The 19,963-nt window shown below is 44.4% G+C and overlaps 1 protein-coding gene across 2 annotated transcripts in view; it reads left to right on the top strand.

Moving 5' to 3' along the window:
• The window catches only part of MYZAP (myocardial zonula adherens protein), a 101,188-nt gene that overhangs the window by 22,276 nt on the left and 58,949 nt on the right, over positions 1–19,963 (top strand). For both annotated transcript variants that reach the window (XM_066343579.1, XM_066343580.1), the window contains exons 3-6: positions 6,150–6,305; positions 8,223–8,315; positions 12,117–12,230; positions 15,752–15,904. In XM_066343579.1, the coding sequence (XP_066199676.1) occupies positions 6,150–6,305; positions 8,223–8,315; positions 12,117–12,230; positions 15,752–15,904 (516 nt within the window). The remainder of the gene's footprint in view (positions 1–6,149; positions 6,306–8,222; positions 8,316–12,116; positions 12,231–15,751; positions 15,905–19,963) is intronic.

Below are 19,963 nucleotides of genomic sequence, written 5' to 3'. Positions count from 1 at the left end.
CATTTTACTGTTCAGGACTCTGAAACTCAGTGAAGTAAATAACTGGTACAAGCTCACACAACTAGTACACAGTAGATTTGCAATTTCAACTGGCGTTTAGGTGGGGGCCATGTTGTCATGGGAACGCCAACTTGCATACTTTCTCCTATCAGGAAAAGTCTGTCTGAGAAAAGAAGTTCCTGATCATACTTCGCCCCAATAGTCTTGTCTCCTATCCCCCCCCCCCCAGGGTTGTTAGGCCTAAGCATCTGTTGTCTGCTCAGTGCTGTAAAGTAGTATCTTTTATTTATTTATTTTAAAACTTTTTTTTAGTTGGGAGGAGGGGATATCGATAGTAAGGCAGACTCCTGCATGTGTCCTGACCTGGATCCATCTGGCAACCCCATCTGGGGCCAATGCTCAAGTACCTAGCTATTTTTAGTGCCTGAGGCTATCACGCTCCCATGGAGCTATCTTCAGTTTCTGGGGCCACACTCAAACCAATTGAGCCACTGGCTATGGGAGCCGTAAGAGGGAGAGAAGGGTGAGGGGGAGTGAGGGCAAAGCAGATGGTCACTTCTCCTCTGTGCCCTGACTAGGGATCGAAGCCTGGATGTCCAGGCAGACGCTTTATTCACTGAGCCACTGGCCAGTTTCCATTTCTCTGAGGAGCTGGAGCTGCCCATCTCCTCCCTGTTCCTCTAATAGGCTGTGGCTCAGCTGTCATGTTCATTTTTGTCACAAGAAGGCAAAACAATGTCAAGTATAAGTAATGACTAGGGACCAGTAATTTGTTGAGATGGACACACAGGTCAAACAGGTCAGGGCACATTCCTGAAAATGATGTTCTCTGCCTGAAGGATAGGTAGGATGCCCAGTGGCTCAGCACTCAGCTGTCTGGGGTCAGTGGCTGCCCTCTGGCTGGAAGAGGAGGCCCAAAGCAAGACATTTGGAAATAACTCAGCTTCTAATTTGCGAGTCATTCAGTTCATGTTGTGGTCCATTTTTGTTGTATTGATGGCCTGGAGGTATACCAACTGCCTATCTTGGCCCTGGGGTCAGGGGCTGGCTGGGTCAGGCTACCTGATCAGTTTGGATTTGTGTTAAATTGCATTTCTGCTGTTCTTTATTCCACCCAAACCCTTCTTATCCAAGGGACGGTCTTCCTTTGCACAGATCAGGGCCTGGGATGGCCAAACACTCCAAAGACTGTGGCATAGACCCGATTCTAAATATTCTGCTTTCTTCCTTCCTTCAAAACGTATTTGTTGGGCATCTATTTATGCTGAGTATCAGGGAGAGAGCAGCGAATACAGCAGTTACTGCCCCTGCCTTGATAGAGCTTCTCTCATTGTAAGATCACATTTAGATATAAGATCTGGAAAATATGGTCACTTGTCACTGGCTTAACTAAAACCCTTATAGCAGGTGTTTAGGCTGACTTACTTTTCTATGGTTTCTCCTCCTTTCTAGGGCACTGGCCGCTAAACAGCCATATCATGAGCTGGCAAGTAAATTTTAAGTTATGAGTATAATCCAGGGAACATTCTCTCTTTGTTGGACTTATTATGCCTGTTGTTAATTTCATGTGAGTTTCTGGGATGGCCTTTCCATTTATTGGTTGGTTTCTTTTCCCTTTTTGCCGATAACTTTTTTTTTCATTCCATGAATTTATTAGGGCTTTTGCTTTCAAGGAAGATTTTGCCTAATGTTTCGGGCCTTGGAGGCTGTTACTGGGCCTAGCGCACATTTTAAAAAATTTGATTTTTTCATACTAGGCAGCATTATAAAGAGGTTTTTAAGAACTTAATTATAGAGAATTTCAAACATAAACAAAAGGAGACTAAAGAGTGGAGTGAGTCACTGACCCTTCACCCAGGCCCAGCAGCCCTCAACCATGGCAGTCATGTCCTGTCTACACCCCATCTCCTTCCTCCACCCTGTCCCTCTGTCACAAATATTTATTTAAGCTCATTTCTCTGAAAGATAAAGACTATCTCTTAATATAATCACAATGCTATTATCATGCCGAAAAAGTTAATATTTATCTTATAGGGAGATATTTTAAAGGATATGTATGAGTTGAGGAAAATTCAGCTGCAAACATAGTACCAAAAGTCACTCTTTTCCTTTTTTTCTGTGTTCTCCAGTTTTTGACCAAAAGCATACTGACGTTTGGTAAAAACGATTTCACTCTTGGCTCCTTGGCAGCTTTGTTAGATATTCAATTTATGATTGGGGCCAAACCATCAGCTCCCTATTCGTCCGTCTAAGAGGAAGCAGGGATGTTTCTTTCAGCTGGACCCTACGTACATTTCTGGGTAATTCCCTGAAACCTCTTCCAACTTCTGAAGCAGGTATTTATTGAGAAACTCACTGTGTGTCAATCATGTTAGATGCCTGGGATTATGGTGGAAAAGAAGACAAACAGGGCCCTAGGCCTCTTGGAGCTTCCTGTTCATAGAGGAGCAGGCCTTACGTGCATAAGGATACGAGCAGGCACTTTATAACGATACTAACAGTCACTTTAGTATGGTCGTGGTGAATGTCGTGGAGACCCAAGCATGCTGAAGGCCTAGTGCCGATGTCCTTGAGGGAGGGACATTTAGGGCACTGCAGATCTAAAAACAGCCTGTGCAAATGCCCTGAGGCAAGAAGGAGGTTGGCTGATGAAGGAACCGAAAGGAGGCAGTGAGGCTGGAGTGGGGTGAAGTCTGAGGTAGGGGATGGGTCCCAGAGGCTGGAGGAGAACCTCCCATCCTGGGCCCTCCTCTTTCCTGTGGCCCAGGGCTCTGTGGTCTGGGCCACATGGGGATGTGAGTTCCAGTTCCTCTCCTGACTCTTGGCTATTCTGACGGCATTGTAATTAAAGAAGGAGCTTACATTTGGCAAGACACAGACAGGCATTTGAATGCTGCCACCTTGGAAGAGCTAATAATATTTACACAGTAGGGTTATGGTGAGGATTAAAAAAAATTATTGTATAATAACATGGCTGGACAACAAATATTTCCCCCTTTCTCTTTCTTCATAAATATCCCTCTCCCTGCCCTGTGAGCCCAGCAGTCCTCCTCCTGCCGCCTCAGGGCCCTCTCCTGTGGAGTGACCATGGTGGTGGTGGGGGGGTGCCTGCTCGCGAGCTGAGTCCTAGGTGGCCTTCCCTTCTGTCTCGATTTTTTCATAAAGTTTTAGTCTTAGTTCTTTGAAAATTGAAATAAAAATTATTTATTCAAAAGTGATGTCTTTTTGGCTTCCCAAGTCAAAAAGTATAAAGGAGTATAAAAGAAAAATGAAATACAATTTTATTGAGGAAAGAGGCATAAAGGTTTGGATTCCATCTTTCTAGACATGCACAAACACATTTTTAAAACAAACAAAAAAATAGGACTTTGGAAATACTAATTTTTACCTACAGATCTTTGATATCTTTACTTGTGCATAACTTTTAGGTCCACGACCTCGAGCGCAGTGTTTTACAGCCCCTGTTGTCCTTGGCGTTGTTTGTATCTTCCTCCGCGGGCGGTGGCCCTCATCTCCCCTCCTGGGCAGGGAGGCAGAGTCCTCTGCATCCGGCCACCTGGAGGCCAGTCCACCTGCGGAAGCCTGTGCTTTGCAGAAATGCGTTTCACCAAAGCCTTGTGTCATCAGCTTGTTTTGCAGGAACCAGGTGGTGTCTGTGGCTGAAAGAGCCTGCTTATGTTTCCTGCTACAGGGCGAGTTTCATTAGAGCTCTTCCTCTTCCTAATTACAGGCCTAGTAAGGCAGGGCTGTGTAATCCCAGCCTGCCACTCCACCGAGACCCATTTAATAGACCCGTCACCTCACCTGGGGGTACAAATTCCAAGGGTTCTGTCAGTGCCCCTGCGACCCAAGTGTGAGAGACACAAGTGGAAGCGTTTTCCAGAATCAAACGTAGAGAGAGTGTCACAGTTCCGCATACTCCATCGTTCCTCAAGTCTGTGCAAAAGAGTGGGAAGCAACGGATGTTTTGTTTTCTTGCCTTTTTTTTTTAAAGGTGTTATTTATTGATTTTACAGAAAAAGAAAGGAGAGAGAGGAGTGGAGGAAATGAGAAGTATCAATTCCTAGTTGCCTCATTTTAGTTGTTTTTTGATTACTTGTTGTACATGCTTTGACCAGGCAAGCCCAGGGTTTTGAACCAGCGACCTCATTGTTTCAGGTTGACGATCTATCCACCACAGGTCTGGTTGTTCTCTTACTTTTTTTTTTTTTTTTTTGTATTTTTCTGAAGCTGGAAATGGGGAGAGACAGACTCCCGCATGCGCCCCACCGGGATCCACCCTGCACGCCCACCAGGGGGCGATGCTCTGCCCACCAGGGGGCGATGCTCTGCCCCTATGGGGGGTCGCTCTGCCCCTATGGGGGGTCACTCTGCAGCGACCAGAGCCACTCTAGCGCCTGGGGCAGAGGCCAAGGAGCCATCTCCAGCACCCGGCCCATCTTTGCTCCAATGGAGCCTCGCTGTGGGAGGGGAAGAGAGAGACAGAGAGGAAGGAGAGGGGGAGGGGTGGAGAGGCAGATGGGCGCCTCTCCTGTGTGCCCTGGCCGGGAATTGAACCCGGGACTTCTGCATGCCAGGCCGACGCTCTACCACTGAGCCAACCGGCCAGGGCCTGTTTTCTTACTTTTTAAAAGAGCTTACATCGTAACCAAACAATACCAAAGGGTATAAAAAAAGAAATTGATGGTTATCCTGATCTCTAGCACCCTTACCCACCCTGCTGTCCTCACCTTTGAGGTCATCACTATTAATAATTTGCCACATGTCTTTGTAGACTTTTCTAAACTTTGAGTGAATGGGATCATAAAGTATTCATTGTTCTTCCACAAATAGATGCTTTTAAAATGCAAGTTACCGTTTTGTATGTCAAAAATATTTTGCGAGTTCATGAGAATAATTTATGTGAAGGTGATTTAAAAATTAGGGGAAGAGCAGAGCGGGCAGCCCCAACGGAAACTGGGGCTTGACCAGTCTGTCCATGAGTTCTCAGTCTCTGGTCTTGATTTTCTTCTGGCCCTTCCTTTCTCTGTCCCCTTTCTAGGTGACTGCTCTGTCCCCTACGTAAAACATAGCCTGCAGTGTGGGGAGGTATGCTTAGTGCAGGCAGAATTGGACTTTAATCTAGATGTGTTGACTGTTAGCAAGTTACTTAACTTTTCTGAACTTTAGCTTTCTCAGCTATAAGTGGAGAGGATAATCACTGTGTCACAGAGTGACTGTGAAGATTAAATGTGCTAAGGAACTTTCTAGCTGATAGTATGTGCTCAACAAGTCTTAATTTCTTTTTCTCCTGCTCCTTGAACCTTCATGCTAGAAAGGTGTGTGTAGGATGTGGACGTGTCACCTCTTGCCAGGAGTATTTGCATTCAAAAATTGATTAAAGCTTTAACTGAAGAAATTAAGGAGTAGGAAGATTCTTTTGTAGTGAAGTCATGCCTCTCTGCCTGGTTTTTCAGAAATATTTCCTGAATAGTCACAAAGGTTGTGTATTCACCCCAGGTTTTTTTCTCTCAGAGCTGGCCCCAGGGTCAGTCGTGACCTTGGAAGACGGTTTGGCTGCCGGATGGCAGCCAGCATTTCCCCTTAATGTCTCAATCTCATGCATTTCTGGCCATATATTTAGTGAGGAGGTTAAAGGCACACAGAGGAACTGGTATAAGGGGAAAAACAGCATTACCGAGAATGTCAGAGTTCAGACACTTGCTCTTGTTATTGGGGACAACGCAAGTCTATCTGGCCCTTTTGTGAGAAGTAGGAAAAGGCGCCCCTTCTGGGAAGATGGGGCCCTGCAGATGCGCTTGTGGGTGGTTGGACAGGGCCTTGGTGGAAATTTGAAACCTGTATGGTTTTGCAAGCCGATGTCATCTCAATAAGTTCAGTTTATAAAAATAATAAAGGTAAAATCAGTAACCAGAAAAAAAAAAAAGAAAAATTAGAGAGGGAACTCTTCCTCCAGGGTGAAGGCAGGCTCTGCCCATTGCGGGCCAGCTGGGTCAGAAGAGCCTGGATTTCTGCTGGCCGCCCTTCCTGCTGCCAGGCACCCCGTGCTGGGCAGAGCCTGCATAACCACAGACAGTGGGCCCGTTATTACAGCTGTTTTCACACAGCCTAAAGAGACACTTCCTTTCTCTTTCCCTACCCTCTTCCAGCATCCTGGTCCAAGCAATGGGGAGTCAACCAGGAAACTTCCTCAGGGTGTTGTTTATGGCGTGGTACGGAGATCAGATCAAAATCAGCAGAAAGAAATGGTGGTATATGGGTGGTCCACCAATCAGCTGAAAGAAGAGATGAACTACATCAAAGATGTGAGTCATTTAAGGATTTTTGTTTCTGGTTTATACTCTTTCTATATAGCATGGAAGTTCGGGAGCATTGATGAGAAGGTTAACAAGGCATTTTGGAAGAATTCTCAGCATTATTATTTTGAATGGAAATGTTTCTCCATATCTTTGTGGTCTTGTTAAGAGTACAGAGGTAGCCTGACCTGTGGTGGCGCAGTGGATAAAGCGTCGACCTGGAAATGCTGAGGTCGCCAGTTCAAAACCCTGGGCTTGCCCGGTCAAGGCACATATGGGAGTTGATGCTTCCTGCTCTTCCCCCCTTCTCTCTCTCTCTCTCTCTCTCTCTCTCTCTCTTGCCTCTAAAATAAATAAACAAATAAAAATAATTAAAAAGAGTACAGATGTAATTAATTCTGCAATGAGATATAGAGCGAACTTCTGGTTGTTACTAAGCAGGGCTACTTAGGAGACGCGTGAATTTGGACAAAACTGACAATTGTCAGTCTGTTCTCTGTATCTATGAATCTGATTTTTTTTGTTTGTTTTGTGTGTGTGTGTGTGACAGAGACAGAGAGAGGAACAGATAGGGACAGACAGACAGGAAGGGAGAGAGATGAGAAGCACCAATTCTTTGTTGCAGCTCCTTTGTCTCCTTAGTTGTTCATTGATTGCTGTCTCATATGTGCCTTGACTGGGGGACTGCAGCAGAGCTAGTGACCCCTTGCTCAATCCAATGACTTTGGCCTCAAGCCAGCAACTTTGGGCTTCAAGCCAGCGACCTTTGGGCTCAAACCAGCATCAAGCCAAGCAACCTCGGGGTTTTGAACCTGAGTCCTCCATGTCCCAGTCCGATGCTCTATCCACTGCGCCACTGCCTGGTCAAGCCTGTTTCTATTTTGATGAAAGTATAATATTGCCACAGTTCATCTGGGGAAGGCTTGACATCTTAACTAGGTCCCCCACCAGTCTCCACTAATATCCAATCGTCCCTAATAAACATACAGTCTGATTTTAAAATGTGCTAATTCTACAAATGCGGCCTCAAGAGTAAGTCCCTCCATATTGTCCCCTACATGACTGTGGTCATTCTAACCAAATTGCTTCCTTTGAGCCCTTCATGTAGTAGAAGTCCCAGAGACTTCCTGTAGGGGGCTCACTTGAGACTTCCTGTTCTATCTGAAGATCCCTGAGCTCCTTGTCCATCCTAGGGGCACCAGAAGAAGAGTGTGGACAGGGACTGTTCGTAAGATTTTTGTTTATGTTTTTTAAAAATATTGAAGGCTCCATTATGAAGGCTTCTCTGGAAGTGCTACTAGAGAGAATCTTGAATAGTGTTTTTGTGAATGGGTGTTTTGGAGATCACCTTGACTCTTGTTCTGTTTAGTGCCTCATGGATTATTGAGGATTATTGAGGAACTGACTTCCAAATATATGGGCTCTCCAGGGCTCACACTTCCCTGGATTACATTCTAGACATTTAATTGGTCTTTGGCAATCAGAGCAGAGTTAGGGAATATTAAAGGTTGTTTTTGCTTTTTGGTCCTCTTACCCATGTGTTTGTAGTCAACTTGTTAAAATTTTCCTACTTGTACAAACTGTGTGATAGAAAAAGGGGCAAATTTTGCCCTTATTTTGTTTTGAAGGTGATGAATGAATTTCAACAAAGCATTTTTTCTTCAGAGTTTATTTGGATAATTAATATTAACTAATAAACCTTATTATGTATATATAATCATATAATCATAATATATTATCATTAATAATCAGATTCCCTTGGCTTCTAATATCAGGAGTGATCTTATTCCTTAATTTCCCAAATTGTCCTGTTCTTAGATTTTTGGGGGGAGGGCTCTTTTCTTATCAGGGTTTCTTAAAAGATTTGTAAATCTTACATGAATATTTTATAGCTTGATCTCTAACGAGCCTCTTTGTGGGCTGCAGGTGAGAGCCACTTTGGAAAAAGTAAGGAGACGAATGTATGGAGACTATGATGAAATGAGACAGAAGATTCGACAGATCACCCAGGAACTGTCAGTAAGTCAATGACATACCTCAGTGATGTGGAAATATGAAAGGATGATAGAGCTTAGCGCTCCCTCTCAGTGTCTGAAGATATTTGAGTTTATGATGTTCTTTATGAATGGAGTCAGATTTTCAATGAACTGAAATAATTTTATTACAGAATAGAGATTATTATTTCATGAGTTGTTTTTTTTTTGTAGCAAGAATACTCTTCCTTATATTAAATCGTTCCCTCCGAAGTCAGGAACAACACAGGGAAGCCAGCTATCACCATTATTATTTAACATTGTGTCTGAAGTGCTAGCCAGTGGAACTAAATAAGAGAAATAAATTTAGAGGTATAAAAACTGGACAGGTAGATAGAAAACTATCACTATTTATAAACTACGTGATTATAAACCCACAAAACCCAAGCGATCCAAAGAACAAAAACTACTATAAACAATAATATAATTCTGTAAAGTAGCAGGGTAAAAAATTAATAGATACAAATGAAGAGATTTCAATGCATAAACACCAACCAGTTAGTAGAAATAACAAAAACAACAAAAAACTACCAAATATCTAGAAATAAACTGTAATGAGTGGAAAGACATATCATGTGCTTAGAAAGGAAGATTCAACATATAAGATGTCAATACTATCAAGCTAACATACAAATTTACTATAACCTCAAAATACCAACAGATTTTTATTTTATGTTATTTTTCTACAACTAGACTAGGTGATTTCAAGGTATATAGAAAATAAACATGAAAAGTTGGGGAAATTCGGGGAGGGGGAACCAACAAGGGAGACTAGCCCTATTACTGTTACAAGAAACTAAAAAATAAACATCAATGAAAAAAATCAAGAAATGTACCCTAATGTCTGACAAATGTAGCATCTCATATAAAGGGAAGAACATGGACCAGTCAATGTATGCTGTTGTAACATCTTACATGCTGTTGCAACAGACTTATATATGAATAATTTCAAAATAGATCAAAAACTTAAATGTTAAAAATGAACCTTAAAAATGCCAGAAGAAAACGTGTGAATTCTTTTGTATTCTTAGAGTGGAGAAAGTCTTTTTTTTTTTTAAACTATGACATGTAATACCAAAAATCACAAAAGAAAAGGTTGATAGCTCTGACCATATTAAAATGAAAAACTTGTGCTGTCAAAAATACCAAAGTCAAAGTCAAACGACAAACTGGGAAAGATGATTTGCCCTTCATTTAGAGAATAGGCTAATTTTCTGAGTGTTTAAAGAACACCCATGAATCAAGAAGAAAAAGACTACAAATCATAAAAATAATCAAAATATTTGTTACTGATCATTGATAGTAAAGGAAAGGTAAAGAACTCTTAACTGCATGACCAGATGCTCTACTGGCAATGAGAAATTCATATTAAAAGCATCCTGAGACGTAATTTTTATCTAGTAGACTAGCAAATCTCCCAGAGTGGGACAAGACACTGTATTAGCAGTGCGGTGGAAAAATAGGTGGCTTGCTGGGTGGGGTGTGATTTGGCATTTCTCTTAGGCACAGCAGTTTGCCACTATCTACCCAAATTATAGATGCCTATATCCTCTGACCCAGCAGTTCTAACTGTATTTATTTATTTATTTTTAGATTAGAGGAGGGGAGGTAGTGAGGCAGACTCCTGCCTGTGCCCCAACTGGGATCACCCTGGCAACCCCTGTCTGGGGATGATTGAATCAACTGACCTATTTTTAACACCTGAGGCTGATGCTGGGACCAACCGGGCTATCCTCAGTTACCGGATCCATGTTCGAACCACTCGAGCCACTGGCTGCGGGAAGAGAAGAGGGAGGGAAGGGGGAAGAGAAGCAGATGGTTGCTTTTCCTATGTGCCCTGACCAGGAATTGAACCTGGGACATTCATACGCCCGGTTGATGCTGTATTCACTGAGCCACGAGCCAGGGCCAGAATTTATTCTATAGATAAACTCTCACATATGTGAAATGACATACATATATGAACTTGGTTGCTGCAGCATTGTTTATAATAGAAAAATCATTGGAGACCTAAGTGTCCATTAAGAAGGGGAAAGCGAAAAAAATTATATCTCTACAATAGGATACATAGAGTTGTAAAAAAAAAAAAAAAGATAAAAAGAGTGAGTAAGCTCTTAAAAGGAGATATGGAAAGTTTGCAAAGATTATAGAATAGATAGTGAAAAAGCAAGATGTAAGAAGATAATGTGCTACTACCTACATAAAATAATAGAGGAAAATAAATGTATCTAGATTGTTTTGTGTGTGCACAGAGAAGGTTGCTAAAAGCATAACAAGCGAGTAATTAGCAGTGAGTCTTAATTGAGGGGCAATGCGGGGAAGGTGGTAGCCGAGCAGATGGGACAGGGAGTTTTTTTGGTGTATATCTTTTATACTTTTTAAATGTTTGAACTATGTGACTGTATTACCAACTCAAATATTTAAGAAAAGACAAGCTTCCTCTCTTTTAACCAAGCTAATTCTTGTGAGAAAAAAAAAAAAAAAAATTCTGTGGTGATGAAAGGAGATTTGACTTGGGGTAGTGAGCACACAATACAGCGCACAGATGGTGTGTTGTAGAATTGTGTGCTTGAAACCTGTATAATTTTGTTAACCAGTATCACCCCCATAAATTTAAAAAATATTTGTGATTAATCATCTCGAAGAAAAAATGCCCATGTATCTATGACATACTTTCCATAGGAGTGAATAATTGCAGGACAGAGTGCAGTTCCAACAGCCGCGCATTAGTATACTTTATGACTTGGCTGTGAGGTTATCTGCTTATGTAACACCTGCTGCCTTGATTACAGGGGCAGGGGTTTATAAACATATCCACCCAGCCTATTCTTCCTGGCACGTAGGAAGAAATTTATGAAATTCCCATCTACTTATGGAAATTTACTCTGCTGTCCACTGACTGACACTAACAACTCTAATTAATGTCAAAAGATTGGGTTTGCAAGAGATGCATAAGCAAGCCTCTGCACACCCTTGTTTCCTCATGCTAGAACTGTGACAGGAGCCTCGCCTCGCTGCCTACAGTCTCCTCCTCCAGGCCACACCACACGCAGCCAGACTGATTGCTAAATTACTGCTGGGTGAGCATGCCCCTGAACAAGACCATGCCACCTGCTCCGGGTCCTGGCCTGCTGCTTCAACTCTCTCTCCCACCCTCAGGGTCTACCTCCTTCTGTATCATGCTTGGCTGCTTTCTGTGGCTCTCACAGGGGTCTACCTTTGAGCCTTCCCAGAACCCTCCCCTAGCTCTCTAGAGCCAACCCTCCCTTAAGGTCCAACTCAAGACTGGCCTCTGATGGACTCTCCCAAACATGTCAAACGCACACACCCAACAATGACAACACGACAACAGCAGCAGCCACAAAACAACCCTTGAGAATTGGGTGAACCCAAAATGTATTCTTTCCGTGGTGCGTAGAAAGAACGAGGGGCACAAGAAGCTATTCCAGCTGGGCTCTAGTTGCAGCTGTGCCGTGTCTCAGGTCTTCGTGTGCAAACCTTTAACTTCTACTCTGCCTCCTCCCTATGAAGGGCAGCGTCTCTCTGCTGTGTGGTGGTGTTGTGAGGACTGAGGCCCAGTAGGAGAGGGTGTAAATACTATTCAAAGGAGGAGTATTTCTGTCTTTCTGATCTCTGGGTCATGCAGATGTTGACATCTTCATTTAAAGCTGTCCATGAAATATCACGGAAGTGGATGGGGCTATCAGGAGACAGTTCCAGCCTGAACGAAGGTTATTGTGTGTGTGTATGGATGGGTATTGCATAACTGTCTCTTCACTCCGCCCAGGTTTCACAGGCTCAGAAGGGCTACCTAGAGAATCACATCCAAACGCAGTCGTCAGCCCTGGACAGCTTTAATGCCATGAACTCGACTTTGGCGTCGGACTCCATCGACCTGCAGGTATTCCTCTGCTCACTGTTAGGTGCAGTGCCCCTGGTTTAGTGTGAGCACGCCTGACCAAGAGCGTGCCCTGTGCCTGTGTGGAAGCCTAAGTCACAGGATGTCCTCAGCTCACACTCAGGGTCCCAGGAGCTTGGCAAGCTGCAGAGAAGGCCATGCCAGGACGAGGGAAGACGGCAAAGGGAGCAGAAGGAAGCGCTTCCACGCCGAGACTCTAGTCTAACCCTTTATTGCTGCATTGTTTTGCTTTTATTAAAACAAGGACTCAGATTCTGAGTTCTCTGCTGGAGATGTCACTTGTTCCACAAAATACTCAAGTGGTCTTAAGTGTCAGCGTCTAGAACAGCTCAATAGCGCCCACCATTGCAGCCTTGATTTACAGGAAATTCCACCCAATCACCAAAAGAAAGGCATTCTGGCCTGACCAGGTGGTGGCGCAGTGGATAGAGCATTGGACTGGGACGCGGAGGACCTAGGTTTGAAACCCCAAGGTCCCTGGCCTGAGTGCAGGGTCACTGGCTTGAGCATGGGATCATAGACATGACCCCATGGTCACTGGCTTAAGCCCAAAGGTTACTGGCTTGAGCCCAAGGTTGCTGGCTTGAGCAAGGGGTCACTTGCTCTGCTGCAGCCCCCTGGTCAAGGCACATATAAGAAAGCAATCAATGAACAACTAAGGAGACTAAGGAGCCGCAACGAAGAATTGGTGCTTCTCATCTCTCTCCCTTCCTGTCTGTCTGTCCCTATCTGTCCCTCTCTCTGTCTCTCTGTCTCACACACACACACACACACACACACACACACACACACACACACACACACAAAGAAAAAAAAGAAGGAAAGAAAGAAAGAAAGGAAGTCATTCTGTATTCATTTATGGCAGGTAATTTCCAAAGGCCATTAAGTACTTTTTCCTAATTTAGAAATTATTTTGCATTAAAATAAATCCTGTCTTGTAGTAGGAGACAGGGAAGCAGAAAGCCTCAGAATCTCATCTGTGCAAATGTGTGTTGTCCATCTGCTTCAAGGAGCTTGCTTTCTTTCTGGATTGATTTGATTTGCTGGGCGTTTACCCCTCAGATGCTGCCCATTGCTATTCTTCCAACTAAACCACGCCCCTACCTAACATGTAAATGAACTTGAAAGTGACCAAAACAAAGCATATATTTACTTGAAACAGAGTCCCTTGGCTTCAGTTTCCAAATATGCAAACAATAGTTCCTGGCTCACCTCCAATTTTATTTGGCTCTTATCTTTTTACCCGCCTCTTAAAAGTTCCACAAGCTATTTCATATCCTCTCTGGTTCTATGTAAATAATCGATCAGATAAGCAAGCACATTTTCATGTTAGGGTTATCAACTTCCCTTAGAACTTGGTATTCTCTAATAACAACTGTTGGGGCAGCAGTGCCACTAACAAAGCTAGGGAACTGTCCCCTGGGTGGGCCCCTTGTTTGGATTTGTCTGGAGGCCCGTATCTGGTGGGGCCTCTGTGTCCCCGGCTTTTCCTGGCTCTCCACTGTGCGTGCCAGCTTCCCCTGGAGGCAGGCCAAGCCCGACTTCATGCTGGGCCTTTGTTTTCCCTGGCTCCTTTTTCTTCCCTCTTGGACATCTTCTCCCTCCTGGCTGACTCGGAAATTCTGTACCCACCTGAGTTCGCACCTGGTTGGTATCTGTGCTGAGTTTCCGGGTTTTCCCTACCATGACCCTTCTGATTTGCTGTCTTACTGACATTCCAGGTGTTTACTTCAGAGGTCTGCTGTTAGGACAGAGTTAGCCGTCACCCAGCTACCCTGACTGTTTCCTAGTTATGGTCTAGTCTCTCAGGCCTGGGCAGACAGGGGACCCTTATGATGAAAACATTAAGAACCATTGTTAAAAATGAAGGAAATGAAGAAGTGGAGGAAGGGAGGAAGAGGAAGAAGAAGAGGAAAAAAAGGAGGAAGAAAAAAGGCAGAAAAGAAAGGTACCATCTCACAGCCAGGAAACTCAACTGAGTTTGAAGATAGTTGGCTCCCTACTTCCGCAAAGCCCAACCTTTTCCATTGTGTGTTCTACCCCATTTTCATGATTATGTGCGGCAAGACTAGGCCCTTGATTTGATTTCATAGAACATCAGAGCTGGAAAGAACTGTGGGGATGATTTCCAACCCCCTTTGTTTCATGGGTAAACAAACTGAGGCCAACAGAGGGAAATGACTTGAACAGGGTGTCTAGCTAGTGGCAGAGCCAGGACTAGAACCCTGGTCTCTTGGTCCAGAGGTAGATTCATGAGCACAAGAGTGGTATTTGTGAAGCCAGTGGGGCTTGGAGAGGGCGTGGTTGGGCTACATGGATTCTAGAGCCTCTTGCAGCTTCAGTGTCCTGTGATTCCATGCTTCCAATGGCATTTATTACCATTAAAAATCCTTTGTCTGATTCAACTATGTTTAGGAATGAGGCTTCTTATCCAAAGTGGAGACTAAGGATTTGGGGAGCTTCAGAGACTGATCATCTACAAAGAGGACGAAGGTGTTGGAAAATGTGTCCAGCACTAGAGTTTCCCAATCTTCTGATTTAAAAGTGTAATGACTGGGGGAGGTGGTAGAAGGTACCTAGAACCCAGTGTCCTGTGGTAGGAATTCTGGGTTCTGGAAGCCATTTCTCTGTAAGGAGAGTTAACCAAATAGGTCACGGGCATTAAATAAACGGCTCATTTAAATATTCTTGCTCCAGTGGGTGGCCTGGAGCAATAATGCACAGGCTTTTTGACATCTGTCAGGCATTTACCTGAGTCATCAAACTCTTGTTCTCTGGTGCTCCTCCCTCATCCCCTTCTCTGCCCCTGGGAGGAAGGGGAAGCACTGCAGGCATTACAGTAGGTCAGCATGTTGTTTCTGTTCTGGCAAGTGGTCTGGAGTACAGACGTGACAGCCCCTGTAAGAATAAAAAGAGACCACCTCTAGTCTAGAAAACACATATTTTGTTTTCTGATCTCATTGTGTGATTTGGAAAATACAGAAAACACTAAGAGAAAAATCAATATCATCCACAATCCTATCACATAACAATAACCATTATTTGGATTTTGGTGAATTTCTTCCTAGGTTTTTACAATTTTCTCTGTATCAACACATTTGAACAAATGCATATATATATATATATTTTAAATAAGATTGTTCTATACTGACTGTTTTCAAACCCAGTTCTTTTCCATGTGCAGTGATGTATTATGAACACTTTTCCATAGAAAGCCTCCATTTTATTCCATTTCCATCCATCCTGAGCAGTAGCAGGTGGCACTGGTGGCAGCTATGGGTGTTATGGGGGAGGTTCTTGGCCTGTCTAGTGACAGGGTGCAGATCTCTTTACCACTATGGGGGCCCCCAGCCCCTCAAACACCGGGGTCCCAGGTTTACTTCTCCTGTGGCCTGACCTCTACCTCAATAGTTAATGACAAAGATGTCCCAGTGCGTGTGTGACTCTGGTCATGCTTTCTTACCCTATTAGATCTGGTTTTGTTTTTACTTTCACCCCTTTAGAAAACACTTGTGGATGTTACTTTGGAAAATAGTGACATTAAGGACCAAATCAGAAACCTGCAGCAGACGTACGAGGCATCCATGGACAAGCTGCGGGCCAAGCAGAGGCAGCTGGAGGTCGCCCAAGCTGAAAACCAGCTGCTGAAAATGAAGGTCGAGTTTGGGCTGAGGATTTCCTGTGAACCTCCTCTTCTTTCTTCCTCTCTTTCCTCCCATCTCTAACTCTTCCATTTCCTTTTTTCTGTTCTCTTCTTTGGTGAATTTTCTCACTCCTTTGTGGCCAACCCCACAGGGCTTGGCTAGAAGGCATTGAGGAGGTTTCTGTGTTCACAACTGTCAGTCCACATGGGGGGTGTCCCACAAAACCCCCCGCGCTGGCACTCCTGCCTTGGTCAAGGGCTGCCGAGACTGTCACCATGGCACTGCTCTTATGAGCTGAGAGGCACTTGGGATGCTCACCGTCCTGGGATTTCCATAGCTCCACTGTCTAGATTTCTCTGGAGCCCGAGGCCTTTCTGTGTGGTGGGACAATAAAGAGCTGAAGGGCACAGAGAAAGTCCTTGGGTGACCAAGCCCTCTGGGCAGTGTCCCTCTTGCCCACCAAACTGTGCTTATTCCACTGCTAGGCTTCTAGTGCCCTCCCAGATTTAAAACATGGGTAGACTTCCTACCCCATGGCCGAAGCAGACCCATGAATATCCAACAGGAGCCACTCAACAAATTATTTCCTGAGCCTGACCAGGCGGTGGCACAGCGGATAGAGCGTCAGACTGGGATGCAGAGGACCCAGGTTCGAGACCCCGAGGTCACCAGCTTGAGCACGGGCTCATCTGGCTTGAGCAAAAAGCTCACCAGCTTGGACCCAAGGTCGCTGGCTCGAGCAAGGGGTTACTCGGTCTACTGAAGGCCCGTGGTCAAGGCACATATGAGAAAGCAATCAATGAACAACTAAGGTGTCGCAAGGAAAAACTGATGATTGATGCTTCTCATCTCTCTCTGTTCCTGTCTGTCTGTTCCTGTCTATCCCTCTCTCTGACTCTCTCTCTGTCCCTGTAAAAAAAAATATATATATATATATTTCCTGAATGAATTCACTACTCTTTTAGTCTGTGGTTTTCTAATTATAATCAGCTCAGCCTTAGGCTATCCCAAAGAGAGGGCCTAGTGCAGGGGTTGGGAACCTATGGCTCACGAACCAGATGTGGCTCTTTTGATGGCTGTATCTGGCTTGCAGATAAATCTTTAAAAAAAAAAATAATAATGTTAAAAATATAAAACATTCTCATGTATTACAATTCATTCATTTCCTACCTACCGCTCATGTTCATGGTTGCGGTGCCTGCAGCCAATCACAGCTGTCCTCTGGGACAACACCAAATTTTTATTGGATAATGCATAATGCACACAGGTCATTGTATGGCTCTCACGGAATTACATTTTAAAATATGTGGCATTCATGGCTCTCTCAGCCAAAAAGGTTCCCAACCCCTGGCCTAGTAGGTAGTATATCCAGATAACTTATTGCTCAAACCAGACTATATCTGGAAGTGAATGGTGATGCTATTAAGAATTTAATTAGGCCCTGGCCGGTTGGCTCAGTGGTAGAGCGTTGGCCTGGCGTGCAGAAGTCCCGGGTTCGATTCCCGGCCAGGGCACACAGGAGAGACGCCCATCTGCTTCTCCACCCCTCCCCCTCTCCTTCCTCTCTGTCTCTCTCTTCCCCTCCCGCAGCCAAGGCTCCATTGCAGCAGAGATGGCCCGGGCGCTGGGGATGGCCCCTTGGCTTCTGTCCCAGGCGCTAGAGTGGCTCTGGTCGCAACAGAGCGACGCCCCGGATGGGCAGAGCATCGCCCCCTGGTGGGCAGAGCGTCACCCCCTGGTGGGTGTGCCGGGTGGATCCCGGTCGGGCGCATGCGGGAGTCTGTCTGACTGTCTCTCCCCGTTTCCAGCTTCAGAAAAATACAAAAAAAAAAAAAAAAGAATTTAATTAGGGGAATATGTGGGACATGTGGCCCCCTCCTCGTGGGCTGCCTCGGATGGGAAGGAGAGGCTTACACACGACACTGCTAGTCCTTGTGACCACCCCCCCCCCCCCCATGGGGTTGTGCCGTTGCAGTCCACGCGGCCACACAGCTGCCCTGGGGAGGGGCAGGGGGCAGAGAGCTCTAGAGCATCCTCTTGGCTTTCACTTCAGACACAGTGGCTCTTCTCTTTATTGTTTCCAACATTATATTTCTGAGTGAGAATTACTTTGAAAAAAAAGGTGGAAGGATTGCTGAAAAAGTCTGCAATTACTGTTTTAAGTTGTTTCCTTGGCTTAGGGGCTTTACCCTGTCATTCATTCCACAAATACAGGGTGGGGCAAAAGTAGGTTTATAGCTGTGAGTACACGAAACAGTTTTTTCTTGTATGTTTATTTATTATTGTATTATTTTGTATACAAACAACTGTAGACCTGCTTTTGCTCCACTCTGTACTGCGTGCCCTCTGTATGTGTCTGTTCCGGACACTCCTGGTTATTCTAGGGCTGCATCGGGCGTCTGGGCACAGGGTTAGGCAGTCTGGCAGTCTGGCTCCTAAGGAGAGCAAACCCCTAAATCCAGCCTACGGTTGCCTGTCTTAGAGACTAGTGCTTTACTTTACCCCCAAAATAAATAAAAAAAGTTACAGGGCTCCGAGTGTTTCACGTGCCCCGGATGCAGAGGGACAGAGCCCTTCTGGAAGTCTGTGTTCGCAATGGGAACGGCGTGCAGGGTGCGCTGGGTCTCGCTCAGCTGCTGGAAACCTCTGTGCAGGATTTCCCACTTTGTGGCTTCCGGGTAGCGAAGTGTAGCTAGTGATGAGAAGGGAGAATTAGGGGGCATCACTGAAAGAAATATTATGTAACCTACTGAGGTTGAAGTACACCTCACTTATCCAGGGTGACATGTGTAACAGACTGAGCATTCTGGAACAAGGACTAAGCTGGAAAGAAGGGACACAGACAACCCGTCAGCAGCATAAGATCAACGGCATGAAATTCACAGGCAAGGACAGGGCCACCTCTTCCCTGAGACCTGCCTGCCCTCAGCTCCACTGACTTTTTCTCATGTCCTAAGCTAGATCTGCCAAGCCTTGAGGAGCCCCAGCTGAGTGTTGCCCAAACCAGGTGGGAGTGTTCCTAAGTGCAACATGTGCATTTAGGAGGCACAAAGGGATGGAGAGGATGAGTCCACATTTCTTCTATGAGCTTAAGTCTTTCCTAAGTGACTCGCTGGCTAGTGTGACCAGTGAACAGCTCCAGCTCCCCGGTGGACAACTTCTCTTCAAAGGCCTCCTGCTTTTCTCACATATTGAAAAGTCCCACATGAGAGGTAATCTAGAGATATGCCTGCGCTATTTTACATTCCCACCAGCAGCGTAACAGGATTCCAGTTTCTCCACATTCTCAGCAACACCTACCTGCCACCCTGTTGACTGATAAGCATCCTCGTGAGTGTGAAGTGGTTTCTCATTGCGGATTTGCATTTCCCTGATAACACGTGATGCTGAGCGTCATTGCTTGTGCTGATAGGGCCTTTGTATCTCTTCTTTGGAGTGTCTGTCAGATCCTTTGCCCATTTTTTAAGTTGGGTTATTTATATTTTATTCTTCATATATTCAGGATTCAAGCTATTAGATAAGAGATTTGCATATATTTGCTCCCACTTTACCAAATATTTTCTCCCATCACTTTCTTGATGGTATCCTTTGAAACACAGAAGGTTTTTTTTTAGTTAATTTTATTCTAAGAGCTATAATTATAGTGCTTATTCGTCAAAGCCCAAAAGTTTTTAATACTGAATATTGATGAAGTCTAATTTACCTTTTTGTCACTGTGCTTTGGTATCGTATCTAAGAAATCACTGCCTAATCAAAGGTCACAAAGATTTACCTTATGTTTTCTTCTAACAGTTTTATAGTGTTCGCTTTTGCATGTAAGCCTTGGATCCATTTTGAGATAGGTTGTGTACATGGTGTGTTAGGGCTCCAGTTTTGGTCTTTTGCATGTGTCTATCCAGTTATGCTAGCACTGTTGGTTAAAAAGACTATTCTTCTCCCATTGAGTGATCCTGATAGATAAGTTTTTAAAGTTTAAGTTTTTGTAACAGGTAAATTATTTGGTTTCAAAATCAATGCTACAAAACAAAGTATATTCAGAAATAGATTTTTTTTTTTATTAAATGAGAGGTG

This window comes from Saccopteryx leptura, chromosome 6 (genome assembly GCF_036850995.1).
Source record: "Saccopteryx leptura isolate mSacLep1 chromosome 6, mSacLep1_pri_phased_curated, whole genome shotgun sequence".
Lineage (NCBI taxonomy): Eukaryota > Metazoa > Chordata > Mammalia > Chiroptera > Emballonuridae > Saccopteryx > Saccopteryx leptura.
The sequence above is the reverse complement of the archived record's forward strand: the minus strand, read 5'-3'. Positions and strand labels throughout refer to the sequence as shown.